The following is a 20,325-nucleotide window of genomic DNA, read 5'->3' as shown; positions in this document are numbered from 1 at the left end:
AATTTACTAATGGAGAGAATCCATCGGTAAAACTGTTAAATCATGTAGTGAAAATTGAATAATTATATATAATTAAAAAAACAGCAAAAATAATATTTGAGTTGACCCGGGATAACCCACTAACCCTGCAACCATAATAACAACTTTTTTTTCTTCAACATTCACTCAAATAAATCAAGTATTGTATTATTCATGAAATATTACAAATAATGAGACAATTCAATTAGTTACAAAATAAATCAAGACACGTGTTTATTTTAAAGTAATCAAGATGCGAGTTAAAAACTAAAGGTGTGTTTGTTTCCCGGAAAGTGATTCCGGGAAACCACTTTCCAAACTTTCCTTACCATTAAAAAAGTTGGTCAACGGAAAGCACTTTCCAGTCAAAGGAAAATTTAATTTGGTTTCCAGGAAAGTGTTTTCCTTTTATTTTGAGCAGAAAACACTTTCCGAAAGTTGTGAAAAATTTAGAAATGTCATATTATTTGCTAGTTATATCAAATTTGGTACTCAAACTTTTAAATGCTATATATATTTTTGTTTTGAATATTTTTTTTTCAATTTCATTCCTTAGGATTTTTATATTAACTTTGGTCCTCATTTTTATTTTTATTTTCCCTTATTATTTTTTAATTGAAATTTTTGATCTATCAAATTTGGTTCTCGTTCTTTTGATTGTTACTTATTTTATTTGAAATAATTTATGAAATGTTAATTATTATTATTTTAATTTCTTCATCTTTCAATTTTTTTTTATTTTTTAGATTTGATCTCTATTATTTTTGATTATTATTTATTTTATTTGAGATAATCTATAAAATTATATATTTTTTTAATTTCATTCTCATTCAACCTTTTAATTTGTAAGATTTGTTTTTCATTATTTTAATAAACTTGAAAAAAATAAAACATTAATAAGTTATTTTCCAGCTTATTTTTCATTATGTAATCAAACACTAGAAAGTTTTTACAATTTATTTTTCATTACACTAATAAAAATAATTCACTTTTTCAGAATTCACTTTTCAAAAAAAAAAAAAACTACTTTTCCAGCAAACAAACGTGGCCTAAATTGTCATCAATTAATCTCATAATGACTAATGAACCCTTAATAAAATACAATTTCTTCCCCAATACCAAGGCCATTGGTTTTTTTAAAAGGATAAAATGGTAATTATATTATTTCAGTGAATAATAATTTATACTTAGGTGCACAGTAAATTCTCCATGCATTTCAAAGGGTTTTGTTTTTTTTTTTTTTTTTTTTTTGTAATGATAGGAAATTATGAAATAATAAAAAAAAAGGAAATTCCACTAAAAAAACCTGATAACTATGACCAGCAACAAGAAAAAATGTAATTTGATAGGAAATTACTTAAAAAGAGGTGTTGTACCCGGCATTCCAATTAAAATTTTTTAAAATTTTGAAATTTTATTTAACTCCAAGTTATTTTTTTAATAAAAATAAAATATAAATATAAATATATTATTTTAATATATTTTTTAAATAAAAAAATATTTTAAAAAACAATTACAGAAATTTGTTATTTTTAAATGTCAGAATGTTTGGCTCTCTCTTTCACTGGAAAGCGTGCATGCTTTGTTCCACATGACTACAAAAAGGTCACCTGCTTGATCTTTCACTAACTTTCAGATTTTGGGTTCCCAGAAAATTTCCTCTCTCCTTCCACAAATTTGTACTTTTAGTTTTCAGGTATCTGAACTAAATACAGTAACTTTATATATAATAATTGTTTTTTATTTTACTATTAACCTTATAAATCAGTATAATTAGCAAGATACAGCCCAAATTGAGTATTTAATACATTATCCAATTAATTAGTTTTTAATTGTTCATTAATCAGATACCTATTTCTTTAACCAGGTAACTAATTTTTTAAATTTTTTTATATTTTTTAAATAAAATCAAGATACATTTTTAAAAAATTGTAATTGCAATTTAAATAATATTTTAGTTTTAAGATGTTAAACACCTATTTAATATTTGAGGGTATGAAATGATTCTTTATTGTTGACTAGGTTATGTAGCCTTTTCTTTTACTAGTAGTAACAATATATCATTTTTTATTTATTCATTGTAAAGGTTAATTTTATTTTCAATAAATTCTCAAATCAATTGTATTGAAATTTTCAAATCATAATTGCCCTTAAATAAACTCATAATATTTCTATTTTTTAGCAAAATTTAATACCATCCCCAACTAGCTCAATTAATAGCTCAATTTTTTCTTTCAAGTTAATGTTCACCAATACACACATAAAAAAAAACATTTCCTTTAAAAAATTTTCAAAATTTATACTTTTCCCAATCTTTTTTTTATTATTAACAAATCTTATATTCTCACATATGCACTAATCATTCAAGTCAACATGTTTTATACAATTTTCTATATTTCAGCCCAAAATCTTATTCATATCTATTCTTCTCCTTTTAAAATTTCAAGTTCATTAAATATTTAAGCACAATTAAATAAATTTATTAAATTCATTTTTAATCCACCATAAATATATCAACACGTATTAATTAAAAAAATATTTATTAAATTTTCATGTTACTCATTTTTTTTAATCCAAATAATGGGCTCTAGCTCTCTCTAAACCATCCAATTTTTTTCTTCAATCATTTATATTATTATATAATTACATCAACCTACATCAATTTCTGAATTTCCCCATATTTTCTCCCAAGAATACTAATTCAAAAATCTAAGACTTATACATTAAATCTATCTATTTTTATTCAAAATTTCTCAACTCCTTCCCATTTTTCTTCTCTTTGTCGTAAGCTACAGCCCGGATTTCTACTCTTCGTCGCTTAGTTTCCTATTAGACATGGCCGCGCTACGCTGCGGGTCAATTCAAAACTAAATTTAAGAGCTGTTTTTGGTTACCAAAGTTTATACCTAAGAGCATTGGGTCTATTTTGATGGTACCCATCAAATTCTGATCGCAAAAGTATTTGGATAAAAATAATAGAAAAGTAGAACTTGAGCCATGCTCCAAGTTTAAGTGCGAGTGAATTGCAATTCACTCAACACTGTTACAGCCTTTGATATGAGTTTTTTTTTTTTTTATTTGAATAAAAACATTAATAGTTATAGAATTTTTTTAATTGGAAAAAAACAATAAAGCAATTAATGAATTGTTTTTACAATACTCATGAGATCACAATTTTTGACCAACGTAAACAAAACAATATCATAGTTTTTTTTAATTAGATTAAGATGAAATTAAATTTACTCGTATTGTAATCTCAAATTCCTGAATAAAAAATTTTACTTAATTGGTTTTGCAAACCTGGGATTCGTGTCATAAAATTGAAAGAAAAAAAATTGATTTTTTAGTTATAGTTCTTTACGAATGAAATTTTGTAATAATAAAAAAAAAAGAAAAAAAATATGTAAACTGTTTTTTTGGGCCCAAAATGTGTTTTAACTTGAAAACTAGTATGATTAAATTAAAAAAAAAATCAACATTAATAAACTAAAATGAACAATAAAAAGATTAATTCACAAAGGTTTTCATTTTGATAATTGGAAAAAAACTTAATTGTGTTAACAAACTAAATTTAAAAAAATAATTAAAAAAAACTGTGATGACGTAAACAAAAGATTCAGTTTTGGTTGTTTTAAGAAACTGCATGAAGAAAAAAACTAATGAAGAAAAATATCCGAATTAACTGGGTTAACCCTTCAAACCAAGTTGTCATGAGATTCGTGCACATGAAAGTTTGATAACTAATAGAAAAAAAAAATTTACGAGTTAACCCAGAATTTAGGTTATTTCATGAGTTTGATAACTAAATAAAGAAAATTTAAATTAACAAACTAAATATATTAAATTTGGGTTAAAAAAACCCATTAATATAAACTAAATTATATATTTAACATTAATTGAGAAAAATTATAAAAAAAAATAATTTAAAAAACAAAGAAAACAAAACAGCTTTATTAAAAAACACATTAAACTAAAAGACTTTTTCACTAACACTCAATTTTAAAAAGTTTTAAAAAAAAAAAATCACCCTATCAAACCGAAAACCTCAACTAAAATTACTGATAATTATAAAAAAAATTTGACATTTTTTTAAAAAAAATCACTTAAAAAAAGAAAGAAAAAAAAAAGAAAGAAAAACACAAAAAAAAAAGAAAAAAGAAGAAGACCAGCCTTTCAATACTGAAAAACCCTTTTAGTATATTTCTAAATTCTTGCTTGCTTGATAGATTGGTTGGTGTTTCACAGTTGCTAACTGTTATCACCACCGGTAACCCATATATAAGCGTTATTTTTCATTTCAGAATGTTTGATCTCTCTCTCTCTCTCCACTTGAAAGCCTACATGCTATGTTCCACATAACTACAAAAAGTCACCTTCTGATCTTTCAGATTTTGGGCTCTTCCATGTACGTTTCCACAAGTTTTGGGTTCCCAGAAAATTTCCTCTCTCTCCTTCCACAAATTTGCACTTTCAGTTTTGTTGATAGCGCAACGGAGAAACATTAATGATGCCCATATGCTTGGTGCCTTACAACCTGACGAGTGGCTGAGAGCTTCAGGTGTCCGATTCCAGGTGAGTTTGCAATGAATTCAACACAACCCTCCCCCCTCCATTGATACTGTGCTTGATCATTGCTTAGATTACATGATTACATGTGTGTGTTGGCAACGAAGATTGATCTCCTTTTTCTCTAATTTCTTGAATTCTTAGAGATTATATGACTTGATATATACATACAGCTTACAGTAGTGTTTATTCGCCAGTAAACATGCATCCCCTCTCTTCCCATATCTTCAAGGGTGTCTTTAGTATTTCGCAATTCTTTTCCCTTTCCATGTTCATCTCTTGCTTCATGAAACATGAACGAGTTTCTTGTCTAGATACCTAGCTAGAGTAGAGAATTATTATTAATATGCTCTGTGGGTTCCTGTTGTATCAACTTCTCCTTTTTTTTCAGTGCTATATATGAAGAATAAATATAGAGAGAAGAGAGGTAGATAGAGGATGGCGTATAGAAAGCTAGCTAGCTACTACCTCCATTGGACTTCATAGATTAATTTGTGGAGCTACGTTAAAGGCAACAATAAAACATGCATCATCGACCTAAACAGAGTCCACCCACGAGTCAAACACACACACTTACACACATGTATCAACCTCACATGCGTAGTAAAATCCATCTACCTTTCATAATATATTGTGTTGTCGAAAAGGACAATACACTCCTAACTTTTGATGGTGTTGATAATCAGCTCCAAACCCTTTTTTGTATCTTTCTTCTTGCTTTCTCTACGCCAAAAAATATTAAGTTGAAAGATTAAGTAGATTAAGTATTTTTTTAATTATTAATATGAATATCCCCATCAATTTACATGTTAAACTTCTTTATAAGTTAGAAATAAGGAAATTAAAAGCAAAATTTACAAAACAAAACAAGGTGAGAAGTGAGGTGGGATCTCTGGCTACAGTAATTGATACTCCCCTACCTTCGTTGCCCGTGCTCGTTCCACTACAGGAATGGATTCAAAGTGTCTAATAGCGTTGTTGTGATAAAGTTTTTCTTTTTCCTTTTCTTTTTTCTTGTTGTGTAATAGATTTTGATTTGACAAAAATAAAATGCAAGATGCTTTTTTATTTTTTAAATCTCTTCTTCTTTTTTTTCGTAGAATCTCTCTAATAATACATGCTTCACATGATACATAAAACTTGTTAGAATCTCTCTAATAATACATGTTAACACACTAAACATATCACAGGATACATAAACCTTGTCGAGTTCAATTTCTTTTTTAGAATCCAAGTGCATAAAAAAAAGAATAAAATTTAAGAAAATAATTCAAAAAAAGTTATTACAAAGAACTTTACACAAACAACCACTACTAACACAAAAAACTATAATCTCCGTACTAGAAAACAAGTAAAAATATTCTAAATTAATTTCTTTTAATATTTTTTTTTTAAAAAAAAAATCTAAAGACAACTAGGATAGACATAGTTGAGAATAATGGAATGTGTTGGGTTGTGCCTTAGCCAACCTTCCTATTTATATAGAGGCAGTAGAACACTGCAGTAACTGTAATGATTACAACATCCTATATTAGAATCCTATTCTGATAGATACATGAGTAATTGTAATGATTACAACATCCTATATTAGAATCATATTCTATAATATGCCCTCTCAAGTTGAGGGTGGGGGATCAACCCGAAGCTTGAATTGAAAAGCAGTAAAGGATGCAACAGGAAGCGGTTTAGTGAAGACATCAGCAAGTTGATCTCGAGAGGGAATAAAACGAATCTGAATTTCTTTCTTGGCAACACGGTCACGGACAAAGTGATAATCCACTTCAACATGCTTAGTACGAGCATGGAAGATAAGATTTGCTGAGAGATAGGTAGCACCAAGATTATCACACCAAATGGTGGGGGCAGAGACTGAGGGAACCTGCAAATCTGTTAACAAGTATTGAAGCCAAATGACTTCAGCGGTACCATCAGCAAGGGCTTTATACTCAGCCTCAGTAGAGGAGCGAGCAACAGTGCGTTGCTTGCTGGATTTCCAAGAAATAGGCGTCTGGCCAAAAAAGACAAGATAGCCACACGTAGACTTGCGATCATCAATACTACCAACCCAATCTGCATCTGTAAAGCCATGTAGAGCAAAAGAGGAGCCTCGAGTGATATGGAAACCATAAGATGATGTACCTTTAAGATAGCGTAAAATACTTTTGACAGCGACCCAATGAGAATCTGTAGGAGCATGCATAAACTGACATACTCTGTTAACAGCAAAGCATATATCTGGACGGGTGAAGGTAAGATATTGAAGAGCACCCACGATTTGATGAAATCGTGTAGGATCAGAGAATGAATGATCCGGTAATAAAATGACTTTTGAAGGGGAGACTGGAGTATCAACTGGTTTGCGGGAAGTCATACCAGCTCGGGTGAGGATGTCAAGAATATATTTATGTTGACGCAGCATTAAACCCATACTGGTAGACTGAACTTCAATACCCAGAAAGTAGTGAACAACACCTAACTCACAAAGCTTGAACTCAGAGCTGAGTAACTGTATAAGATGATGGAGCATAGCAGAGTTGCTACCCGTGAGCAGAATATCATCAACATACACCAGGAGATAAAAGATATTAGTACCATAAGATAAGATAAACAGGGAGGTGTCAACCTTGGAAGCTCGGAAACCGATGGAGAGCAAAAAATCACTTAGACGAGTGTACCATGCTCTCGGTGCCTGTTTCAAACCATACAATGATTTGTGCAATCTGCACACATGAGATGGAAGAGAAGAGTCAACGAAACCTGGAGGCTGTTTCATGTAGACCTCTTCAGTAAGAACACCATTGAGGAAGGCATTATGAATATCAAGCTGATGAATCTTCCAATTTCGCGAAACCGCAATAGAGAAAACCAATCGGACAGTGGCCTGCTTAATAACTGGACTGAACGTTTCAGAATAATTAATACTTTCTTGCTGTGTAAAACCTCTAGCAACAAGACGCGCTTTATAGCGCTCAATACTACCATCAACACGACGTTTGATCCGATATACTCATTTACTGCCAACAACGTTCATCGAAGGATGAAATGGAACCAAAGACCAAGTGCGATTTTCGCGTAAAGCGGTGATCTCATCACACATAGCATTATGCCAAACTGCATACCAGTCAGCATCAGAGAATGCAAAAGGCTCAGAAGAGGGAGAATACAGTACCCATGTGGAGGTAGAAGTAGCGGCAGCGGAAGCAACCAAATTAGCTGTCTTCGACTGCCGCGGTCTAAGAGTCATAGGATGTCTACTGTGTGCTGGTGGAGACGCAGGGGAAGACGGTTGTAGCGAAGAGACCTGTGGCAACTGATAAGAAGACAAATCAACCATAAGTTGCAGACCAGCGGGAGGAGTTTTGGAAGCTGCAGTGATCAGGTCTGGAGCCAGCAAATCGGTTGCCTCTGTTGTTAGACTGGTTGGGACGCCAGTTACCATTGAAGTGGCCCCTACTACGGCTAGAATTGCCAAAAGTCTGGCGCTGTGCAACAAGAGCAGAAGATGGAATGCTGGGTGTGGGCAGCAGAGGAGCATGTATGGCAGCAGAAGATTTGTGAAGAAATTCATGTGTGAGGAGATTTGTTAGACTGGTTGGGACGCCAGTTACCATTGAAGCGGCCCCTACTACGGCTAGAATTGCCAAAAGTCTGGCGCTGTGCAACAAGAGCAGAAGATGGAATGCTGGGTGTGGGCAGCAGAGGAGCATGTATGGCAGCAGAAGATTTGTGAAGAAATTCATGTGTGAGGAGATGGCTGTGAAGATCTGCATATGATAAAGGTTCAGCCTTGGTAATAAGACTGGTAACTAAGTCTTTAAACTCTCCCCGAAGACCACGAAACACATATAAATTGAAATCTTCAAGTGAAACTGGCCGACCAGCAGCGGCCAATTCATCAAATAAGGCCTTCGCTTTTTGCATAAATTGAGTTACTGATTCATCACCTTGTCGAAGATCCTAAAGAGAGTCGTGAAGTTGCATAATACGAGGGTTGGAGGTGGAAGCGAGAGCTCGCTCAAGAGTGCCCCAAGCTGAACAAGAACTTTGACAGCCAACAACAAGATGCAAAACTTCCATAGATAGGGAGGAAAGAAGAGCACTTAGAATGAGTTGGTCTTGTTGTTTCCAGGTTTGAAAAAGCGGATTTACCTGAAGAGAGATACCATCATGGGCAAGAACATGTGTTGGAGCCATCAACAAAACCAAAAACTCCTTGGCCTAGGAGATAAGGCAGCATTTGCATACGCCAATATAAATAATTGGTGTTTGTTAATTTTAGGGAGATGACTTGATGAGTGTGAGAAAGGGAGATAATGCTTGCGGCAGTAGAGGCAGCAGACGTGGGCTGCAAGAGGAGGCGTTCACCAGCCATGACAAAGAAGAATCCAGACGGTGATGCAGTAAAGGAAAGCAGAGGAGGCGCTGCAAGAGAAGATGGCTGCACTGTCGGAGAAGAAGAAAGCTGGACTGCTGGTGCTGTAGAATTTGAAAATGTATGTGGCGGTTGTTTCATTGAAAAAGGGAGGCTGGGAGGATGTGAGAAAAGTAGGTTTAATTTATTTTAGGGTTTTGTGGCTCTGATACCAAGTTGAGAATAATGGAATGTGTTAGGTTATGCCTTAGCCAACTTTCCTATTTATATAGAGGCAGTAGAACACTGCAGTAACTGTAATAATTACAACATCCTATATTAGAATCCTATTATGATAGATACATGAGTAACTGTAATGATTACAACATCCTATATTAGAATCCTATTCTATAATAGACATCACAAACATATCTATAAGTGATCTACTTTATGGCTCTTAAATTACGAAAAATAATAAAAACAAACAATGTATCATTTATATTTTCTAGAATCTAACCACCACAAGGTGGTTGGAAAAATGAGAAGTTTTTTAACTCAAAAAACTATTTTTAAAATTATTTTAACTTAAAAACACCTAAAAAGGCACCTTTAGAACCTTAAACAACAAATTTCTCAACCTAAAACACCTATAATTTGGTCCAAAAATACAGAATTAAACAAAAAAAAAATCTTTCTTAACCTTGATCTGTTGTTTCCAGTAAAATAAAGGGTAAACAAATATCTCTATGGAACTCATCTTGTTGAGAGGAAACTCATAGATACCAAGTTGTTTTGATGTTGAAATGTGAACTATCAATAACTTTCCCTCTCTTATCCTTTTGTGATGATATTCTCTAAGTCTTTTGTCAAACCAAGAGCTTAAACATGAATATAATGAAGATTTAGAACAAAACATATAATTATCAAACTAAAGGATCAAAATATAATTTGATAAAAAATGAAGGCATAATTCTTCAAAAAGGTTCTAATTGCACAGTGGTGGAGAGGGTATTATAGAATAGGATTCTAATATAGGATGTTGTAATCATTACAATTACTCATGTATCTATCATAATAGGATTCTAATATAGAATGTTGTAATCATTACAGTTACTGCAGTGTTCTACTGCCTCTATATAAATAGGAAGGTTGGCTAAGGCACAACCTAACACATTCCATTATTCTCAACTTGGTATCAGAGCCACAAAACCCTAAAATAAATTAAACCTACTTTTCTCACATCCTCACAGCCTCCCTTCTTCAATGGAACAGCCGCCACATACATTTTCAAATTCTGCAGCACCAGCAGTCCAGCTTTCTTCTTCTCCGACAGTGCAGTCATCTTCTCTTGCAGCGCCTCGTCTGCTTTCCTTTACTGCATCACCGTCTGGATTCTTCTCTGTCATGGCTGGTGAACGCCTCCTCTTGCAGCCCACGTCTGTTGCCTCTACTGCCGCAAGCATTATCTCCCTTTCTCACACTCATCAAGTCATCTCCCTAAAATTAACAAACACCAATTATTTATATTGGCGTATGCAAATGCTGCCTTATCTCCTAGGCCAAGGATTTTTTGGTTTTGTTGATGGCTCCAACACATGTCCATCAACACATGTTCTTGCCCATGATGGTATCTCTCTTCAGGTAAATCCATTTTTTCAAACCTGGAAACAACAGGACCAACTCATTCTAAGTGCTCTTCTTTCCTCCCTATCTATGGAAGTTTTGCATCTTGTTGTTGGCTGTCAAAGTTCTTGTTCAGCTTGGGGCACTCTTGAGCGAGCTCTCGCTTCCACCTCCAACTCGCGTATTATGCAACTTCACAACTCTCTTCAGGATCTTCGACAGGGTGATGAATCAGTAACTCAATTTATGCAAAAAGCGAAGGCCTTATTTGATGAATTGGTCGCTGCTGGTCAGCCAGTTTCGCTTGAAGATTTCAATTTATATGTGTTTCGTTGTCTTTGGGGAGAGTTTAAAGACTTAGTTACCAGTCTTATTACCAAGGCTAAACCTTTATCATATGCAGATCTTCACAGCCATCTCCTCACACATGAATTTCTTCACAAATCTCTTGATGCCATACATGCTCCTCTGCTGCCCACACCTAGCATTCCATCTTCTACTCTTGTTATGTAGCGCTAAACTTTTGGCAATTATGGCTGCAGTAGGGGCCGCTTCAACGGTGGCTGGCGTTCCAACTAGTCCAACAGCAGAGGCAACCGATTTGCTGGCTCCAGACCTGATCACCGCAGCTTCTAAAACTCCTCCTTCGGTGACAATATGCAAGGCTCTTGGCAGCGCAATAGGGGGCAGAATCCATGCTGCCAACTATGTCAGAATTTCAGCCATACAACTCCTCATTGCCCTCAATTCCAGCACCGAGGTTATGGCCAACAACCTACTGCCAACCTGGTGCAGCGCAATCTCTCCTCAACCGGTTCTGTTGATTGGTTTCCAGATACCGATGCCACTCAACACGTCACACCTGATCTTGCCACCTTGACCGCTTTAGAACCGTATCTTGGTAATGATAATTTGCATGTTGGTGATGGTAAGGGCCTTCCTATATCTCATCTTGGTCATACAAAAATATAAACACCACATCGTTCTTTCACCTTATCTAATGTTCTTCATGTTCTTGCAATCATAAAACCTCTACTCTCTGTTCAGAAATTTTATCTTGATAATAATGTTTATTTTGAATTTCACCCTCATGTGTTTTATGTCAAGGATTTCAACACCCATGAAGTCCTTCTCTCAGGTCAGAGTAAAGATGGTCTTTATGGCCTGACCAAGTCTTCCGTCATGTCAGTTCCTCAAGCCTATTGGTCTCCATGCACTTCTGCCTCTGTCGATTTATGGCATCGTCGACTAGGTCATCCTACTTCACGTATCTTTCAATTGTTAATTTCAAAAAATAAGATCATTTGTAACAACAAACGTCTTAATTTTCAATGTCAAAGTTGTCCTTTAGGAAAATCATCGCGTTTGTCTTTAGGACCTACGGGTCACAAAACTTCTGCTCCACTTGAATTAATTTTTAGTGATGTATGGGGCCCTTCTCCTCTTTTTTCTTTAGATGGCTATCGTTGTTTTGTTATCTTTGTTGATGCTTATACTAAATATGTATGGTATTATCCTCTCGTTGCCAAGTCTGATGTTTACTCTGTTTTTCATCAATTTCAGACTCTTGTCGAACGTCAATTTTCATTAAAAATAAAATTTGTTCAAACTGATTGGGGCGGTGAATACCGAAAACTATCCACATTTTTTCAGACCATTGGTATTCATCATCGTCTGATTTGTCCCCACACTCATGAACAAAATGGAACAGTAGAGCGTCGTCATAGGCATATTGTGGAAACAAGTCTTACTCTTTCAGGGTAATGTAAAGCACCTTTTCGATTCTGGAATTATGCTTTTGAAACCTCTGTTTATCTTATAAATCACATGCCTACTCCTATTCTTGCCCATCACTCTCCGTTTGATTGTTTATTTCAACGGTCTCCTGATTATCATTTTTTGTGTACCTTTGGGTGTCTCTGTTTTTCTTTTCTGCGTCCATGTAATAATCATAAATTGGATTTTCGTTCCTCTCCATGTGTGTTTTTTGGATATAGTTCCTCCCATCTTGGTTATCGATGTCTTGACATTGCATCTCACCGTATTTATATTTCTCGTCATGTTCGCTTCCATGAACATGTGTTTTCATTTGATAATTCTGAACAAGTTGCAAAGGTCTCCACCACAACCCCCACCCCACCCGCTACTATCACCCTCCCAAATTTGCTAAACCACCCACCGCTACCCGCTTTCACTAGCCACCCAAACAGCCCACAACACTCCGCTTTGCCACTCCAAACAGCCACCCGACCACAGCCTCCACCCATCCCTTGGCCATTATCTCATGCTTGTTTATCTAACCCTTATGATCCAGGTTCAGAAAGTCAATTGGTCTCCTCTCCTCATGGTCTTGGGGCACTTTCTAGTCCCTCCTCTACTTCGCCCTCCCTGGCCAGCACTCCTGCAGCTTCAGTCTCTACCTCTAGCCCCTCCTCTACTGACAGTCCTATGCTTAAGGCTGCTTCTTTATCATCCTCTCCCGCTGGTCTGCAACTTATGGTTGATTTGTCTTCTTATCAGTTGCCACAGGTCTCCTCGCTACAACCGTCTTCCCTTGCGTCTCCACCAGCACACAGCATACATCCTATGACTCTTAGACCGCGGCAGCCGAAGACAGCTAATCTGGTTGCTTCCGCTGCCGCTACTTCTACCTCCACACGGGTACTGTATTCTCCCTCTTCTGAGCCTTTTGCATTCTCTGATGTTGACCGGTATGCAGTTTGGCATAATGCTAGGTGTGATGAGATCGCCGCTTTACGCGAAAATCACACTTGGTCTTTGGTTCCATTTCATCCTTCGATGAACGTTGTTAGCAATAGATGGGTATATCGGATCAAACATCGTGTTGATGGTAGTATTGGCGCGCCTTGTTGCTAGAGGTTTTACCCAGCAGGAAGGTATTGATTATTCTGAAACCTTCAGTCCAGTTATTAAGCAGGCCATTATTTGATTGGTTTTCTCTATCGCGGTTTCGCGAAATTGGAAGATTCATCAGCTTGATATTCATAATGTCTTCCTCAATGGTGTTCTTACTGAAGAGGTCTACATGAAACAACCTCCAGGTTTCGTTGACTCTTCTCTTCCATCTCATGTGTGCAGATTGCACAAATCATTGTATGGTTTGAAACAGGCACCAAGAGCATGGTACACTCGTTTAAGTGATTTTTTGCTCTCCATCGGTTTCCGAGCTTCCAAGGTTGACACCTCCCTCTTTATCTTATCTGATGGTACTAATATCTTTTATCTCCTGGTGTATGTTGATGATATTCTGCTCACGGGTAGCAACTCTGCTATGCTTCATCACCTTATACAGTTACTCAGCTTTGAGTTCAAGCTTCGTGACTTAGGTGTTGTTCACTACTTTCTGGGTATTGAAATTCAGTTTACCAGTATGGGTTTAATGTTGTGTCAACATAAATATATTCTTGACATCCTCACCCAAGCTGGTATGACTTCCTGCAAACCAGTTGATACTCCAGTCTCCCCTTCAAAAGTCATTTTATTCCCGGATCATTCATTCTCTGATCCTACACGATTTCGTCAAATCGTGGGTGCTCTTCAATATCTTACCTTCACCCGTCCAAATATATGTTTTGCTGTTAACAGAGTCTGTCAGTTTATGCATGCTCCTACAGATTCTCATTGGGCCACTATCAAACGTATTTTACGCTATCTTAAAGGTACGGCATCTTATAGTTTCCATATCACTCGAGGCTCCTCTTTTGCTCTACATGGCTTTACAGATGCAGATTGGGCTCGTAGTATTGATGATCGCAAGTCTATGGGCGGTTATCTTGTCTTTTTTGGTCAGACGTCAATTTCTTGGAAATCCGGCAAGCAACGCACTGTTGCTCACTCTTCTATTGAGGCTGAGTATAAAGCCATTGCTGATGGTACCGCTGAAGTCATTTGGCTTCAATACTTGTTAACAGATTTGCAGGTTCCCTCAGTCTCTGCCCCTACCATTTGGTGTGATAATCTTGGTGCTACCTATCTCTCAGCAAATCCTATCTTCCATGCTCGTACTAAGCATGTTGAAGTGGATTATCACTTTGTCCGTGCCCGTGTTGCCAAGAAAGAAATTCAGATTTGTTTTGTTCCCTCTCGAGATCAACTTGCCGATGTCTTCACTAAACCGCTTCCTGTTGCATCCTTTACTGCTTTTCGATTTAAGCTTCGGGTTGATCCCCCATCCTCAGCTTGAGGGGGCATATTATAGAATAGGATTCAAATATAGGATGTTGTAATCATTATAGTTACTCATGTATCTATCAGAATAGGATTCTAATATAGGATGTTGTAATCATTACAGTTACTGTAATGTTCTACTGCCTCTATATAAATAGGAAGGTTGGCAAAGGCACAACCTAACACATTCCATTATTCTCAACTGAGGGAAAGGTATGCATGTTTTTATTTTAAACTCAATTCCAATCCTTGTACTTTTGATCTTTTTAAAATAAAAAAATTTGGTCGAAAACATTTATCTAGATGAATCAATTATTACACTTATCTAAAGCATCAAAACATCACTGGAAAGTAATTTTATACTCGTTGAAATGATCATGGAGGTCCTAAAGTTGAATGTTCATCAAATAGAATTCTAATTAATGGTTTGGATTGATAAATAAAGAAGTTTGCTCTGTTTCTTAGTTTTTAAATTCAAGATTTGAGATCAATATAGATTACTCTATCGAATGTATCATATCAATATAAATTTTCTGCAGTCTAGGGTGACAAAAGAATTTCTTCTAGTTATTAGATGTCAAGTTTTGCAGTGTTCGTGGGATAATCTAGGAGATAAAATTATATTGTAGCTGTGATCATGTCCTCAATCATAAGAACAACGATCTTGGCCTATATGATGGTGTTCTCTCTTTTAAATCTTTCTAGGGTTAGGCTAGACATGGTGATTTCTTAAAAAACCATAAATCCTGACGGATTCCATGCTTGAATTGTTCCTTAAACCTTCGTCTAAAGAGCTAACCCTGGATGGTACGTGAAGGCAAGATGCTATTCATAAAACAATTAGTATCAGGAATTCTAGATAGTGGAAATGGTATATGGTTCTGGAATACCCTCCACTAAGGCTAGTTTCCATCTTAAAAGCTTTCTTTGTCTACAAATACAAGTTTCTATATGTACATATAGTGTGTATATGAGTACATGTATGTGTGTATATAGTTTCCATCTTAAAAGCATCCTTTCTATACCGATACAAATTTCTACATGTGTGTGTTGGTAGAAATTTGTACATATATGTGTCTATTAATATGATTCAAAGTGTTTTTCAAACCCTTTTTTATCTAAAAAGATATCAAATTGATGATTTTATGTGTTTTTAGATGATTTTGATGTGTTAGTGTAAAACATCTTAAAAAACATTTTTTTGATGTATTTTCAATTAAAAAATACATTATATCACTTTACTAAACACACACTTAGATAGTGTTTGGAAGTATGGTAACGACTTTTCAGACTGTTGATGAATCATTTCCCAATTAGAAAAGCTTCTTTTGCTCTTTATTTCCCCTTTATTTATATCTTTTAAAGACTTAGATATCCAAAACTACCTTAAATTTTAGGTCAAACCAAACTTAGTTTTTTGATTTTTTTTTTTTATTCGAGAACATAAACTATATGTTTTTGTTAAAAATAAGCTTTTTGTGTCCAAGTTTTCATCCCATCATTAATCCTTTTATTTTTTATTCTTAAATCATGTATTTTCATGACACATTTTGTGTTTTTAGATTATCACATGCACTCAAAATTAATAAAAAAAAAGGCTTATTTTTTATATAAAAAATAGTTTAAAGTATTCAAATAATAATAAAAGAAGTTCGAGGGTTTTTATGTTTTCATTTAACCTCTTTGAAATTGCCTTGAAACGATGCGAAAGCTTCTTTTTCCAATGCAAAGTGTTCTTTTACATTTTAACCACAGATTTAAACTATGGTTTCTTATATCAGCTCCCTTTGTCTATGTCTTTGTCGTCTATTCTGAGCGCCAACAAAAACATTAATGTAATTATAGATGTTCTTGTTTATATATGTTGTATTAGTAAAGAAATTTCCTCGTATTAATTACCATTTCACTAACATATCGATATAAGAATTAGGTCATAATTAGGAGTCTGATCCACAGACTTTCCGAATGAACTAAAGAGAATAGGGTTTGTGAGAGGGAGGGAGGGAGGGAGGGAGATTGAACCGCATACATTTCATAATTTGCAAGACGTAGAACACTAATTTGACCTTGGCTAGCATGGAACAAAGTTCATATACAGCAATGCATAGAGTAATTAAGTGATACATTTTACCTTAAACAATCATCACACGTAGAATTTCGAGCAGCAAGAATATTGTTGTAAGCACCCTTAATTACTGGAACAACACAATACAATTACATGATACATACCGTTAATTTTCTTTAAGCACTTGTGGTGCAGGATTGAGTTTCAAACTGGAAGACGATTTGAAGCCCCACCCACGCCCTTGTCACCTAAGGCTGCCATTGGAGGCGAGACTTCAGCTTCCCAAATGTTTGCGTGACTGAGAAGTTGTGAAGAAGAAACCGCAAGCTTAGAAGAAGGTCCAAGCATATTTTGGTGCTGTAACTGTTGTCGTTGTTGATACACGAACACATTTTCATTGAGCAAGGAATCCAGAAATGAGGAGAAAGTGTCCTCATTTCCAATATCTTCAATGAAAGCATCATCATTTTTTCGTCCATAACCACTTTGTATTGATCCCATATTAAAACCATCACGATTTGGCCAGTTTTCGGTGGCATCAGCAGCAGCCTGGTTAGGAGACTGATCCAGGTTAGGCACTGTAAAGTTTTCACTTACTCTAGTGGCTACAGTTCGATAGACCCTCCCATTCTCATCCACTGGAGAAGATTTAGGGTTAGAATTCTGGACTGGAACATTTGCAATTTCTGAGGAATCGGGGTTAGGTTTTAAAGGCTTGTGAGTCCTAGGGTCTATTCCTTGGCTAATGAGCTTCTTGCTGAGACAGGTATTCCAGTAATTCTTAATCTCATTATCTGTGCGCCCTGGTATCCTCCCAGCTATCATAGACCACCTGTTCCAAGAAGGAAACCCAAACAAAAGTAAGATTGACAGACAAAATTACGAACTAGTAAACATCGATCTATGTTATTTCAAATTCGAAAACCAAAAGGCGACTTCCAATAACCCTAAATCTGCCCATCTACTCTCTGTTCTCTTTTAATCGAACTGTGTAAAACGTTGACAAATAAAGTAGTACAATACATTGGAGTTAGTTTTAGAACGCTGTTGCTATAGGAACCAGAAAACAAGACAAAAGGAGCAATAACATAAATACGACGATTTTAAAAAAGAAAAAGAGAAGCATAAATACGTGCACACACGTACATGCATGTATGAATATATAATTGTTCCAAAGAAGATGGAGATCGGATCATCATGATTCATGATGATGATAGAACCTCGGATTGCTAAGCGAAAGGTAAGAGAAATAAACAAGGGGAAACCCTTTTAAGTTAGAGCCCAGCAATTACGTTTCTGAGACAATTGAAAGTGTTAATCGAAAGTCAAGCATTCTAGTTTTTTGAGGAAGGAAGAGCATGGCAAAACCCTAAAAAAAAACAGAATAAATTAAAAACAAGAGAGAGATCCAAATCAACCTAATTATGGATGTCCCAGCTGATGGGAATAGAGAGAAAAGAATCAGCAACCCCGAGACCATAAAATCCGATCATTACACAGGGAATATTACAGATACCTGTTACCAAGCAACCTGTGAAGCCTAAGAATGAGATCTTCCTCGTCTGGGGCAATACGCCCTCTCTTAACAGAAGGCCTGAGATAGTTCATCCAGCGGAGGCGGCAGCTCTTACCACACCTGAGAAGTCCTGCCCGCTTTGGGAGCGTGCGCCACCGCCCTTCACCTTCTTTCCTGACGTAGTTTGCCAAGAGCTCATCCTCTTCTGGTGTCCATGGCCCCTTCTTTATGCCCACCTTGCTACAACACGGTGTAGGTACACTCCTGCTCCTTGTTGAAGTTGTTGAGGATAGATTCCTCATCTCTGGTTATATTATCTTGACTCCCAATTTAATACAGTGATCTTGTTTTCTGCCAAGAACAAGAACAATCGAAGGGTATATATGCAGCAAGGTCGTGAAGGTAAAGGAAGTGGAAAGGTCGGACGTGGACAGATGGTAAAAAGTATAGGGATGGGCGGCGGGATTCTAGCATGTGATCCCAAATAATTCAGAGCTAAACTCGCATGGATAAGATTCAAGTTCATATGTGTTCAGGTAGGGCCCTGCCTAGTGAGCCTCTAGCCCACCAGCATCCTCCATGTCCTTTAACATCTACGACCTTTCTAGGTATTTTCTATTTCCGGAAATTGGATATTAATTTGGAACCGAATCGGAATGAATATTGAAAAATATATTTTCATTTCAAGAAATTAGGAAGAGAATGAATTTTAAAATTTTTATTGTCTAAATTTTAAGATAAAAATGAATAATGATTTTATTAATTATAATGGTTATAAAAATAATAGAAGCAATTATATTAAAGTAGTAGTGATAATAATAATAATAATAATAATAATAATAATAATAATAATAATATAATGATAACAATACTATACTTTTAAAAAATTAATGTTAGTATTACATGTGGTAGTGGGGGAAGAAAAGAGATGAAAATTGTAATATAATGATAATAATAGGTTAAGAGCTTTTGTAAGTCTTTTGATTTAAATATTAGTTTGTTCCCTCTATTTTTATTTTTATTATTGTTAATTAATTATTTATTTTTAAATTATATTTATTTAGGTCATGTTTGAAAATCCAGTCAACCCCACGTTTCTGACTGATTCCCAAACAATCTCTTAGGTTTTATTTGACCTAACTTTCAAATTGCCTTTAAAACTATTATATTACATCCCATCATATTATGTGATGTGTCACTAAGTTATTTTTATATAATAAATTTCACTGCACGTATATTATTTTATGGTGGGATCCTAAAAATTTAAGAGCAACTCAAGCTTATGGTCAAAGAAGGAATAAAATATGATGATTTTTTAAATTAAAAGGTTGAGATTAATACAAATAAAAATGCCCCAGGCAGACTAGTATAAAATTAAAATATTGTAACAAATAAGCTTTTAATCACCATCGACAATAATTTTCTTTTTAATTATTATCATTGTTATTTATGGAAATAATAACAATTCAGATAATAATAATAATAGTTGATATATAATAAATAGAAATAATATATCATTTTAAAAAATGTATTTTCATTCCTTATTTTTATTTTAAATAAAACAATATTTAATTTTTATTTTCATTCTCATTTTCATCTTCATCTTGACCCTTTATTTTTATTCCTTTATTAGATCACCTCATCTTGACCCTTCATTTTTATTCCTTTTATTAGATCACCTACAAGGTGAGGGTAATACTTTCAACCCCGCTCTCACCATAATATTTTATTTATTGTTATGAAATAACACCTAGTGTATATTGTTATCATGAAAAGTACAAAATTCATCCACTTGCTATTGAGTGTTTTATATGTGACAACAACTTATTTTTTAATTAATGGTAAATTATTAAAGATCAAATTATCCTTGATCCAACCTGTTTATTACAAAAATACCAACCTAAAAATACAAAAATATCATTGGATGCAAGTTTTAATTATTTTATGCTTATAAGAGCATGAAAGTCTTTATATTGTTGTTTAAAAATGTAATAAGAC

At 34.7% G+C, this 20,325-nt stretch overlaps 1 protein-coding gene across 2 annotated transcripts; it reads right to left on the bottom strand.

Annotated features, from left to right (window-relative positions):
- Positions 1–5,072: 5,072 nt before the first annotated feature.
- LOC118056754 (transcription repressor MYB5) lies at positions 5,073–18,808 on the bottom strand. 2 transcript variants are annotated; one of them, XM_073406757.1, is made up of 3 exons: positions 18,328–18,808; positions 16,976–17,643; positions 5,073–5,307 (listed from the first exon to the last, which is right to left on the bottom strand). In XM_073406757.1, the coding sequence occupies exons 1-2, from the start codon at positions 18,627–18,629 to the stop codon at positions 17,016–17,018; spliced, it is 930 nt and encodes a 309-aa protein (XP_073262858.1). In that variant the 5' UTR covers positions 18,630–18,808; the 3' UTR covers positions 5,073–5,307; positions 16,976–17,015. The 2 variants fall into 2 exon arrangements, with proteins under 2 accessions (XP_073262858.1, XP_034924983.1); XM_035069092.2 differs by lacking the exon at positions 5,073–5,307 and having other exon boundaries at positions 16,759–17,643.
- Positions 18,809–20,325: the final 1,517 nt, after the last annotated feature.

Source organism: Populus alba, chromosome 19 (genome assembly GCF_005239225.2).
Source record: "Populus alba chromosome 19, ASM523922v2, whole genome shotgun sequence".
Taxonomy (NCBI): domain Eukaryota; kingdom Viridiplantae; phylum Streptophyta; class Magnoliopsida; order Malpighiales; family Salicaceae; genus Populus; species Populus alba.
This window is presented reverse-complemented; position numbering and strand designations above follow the sequence as displayed.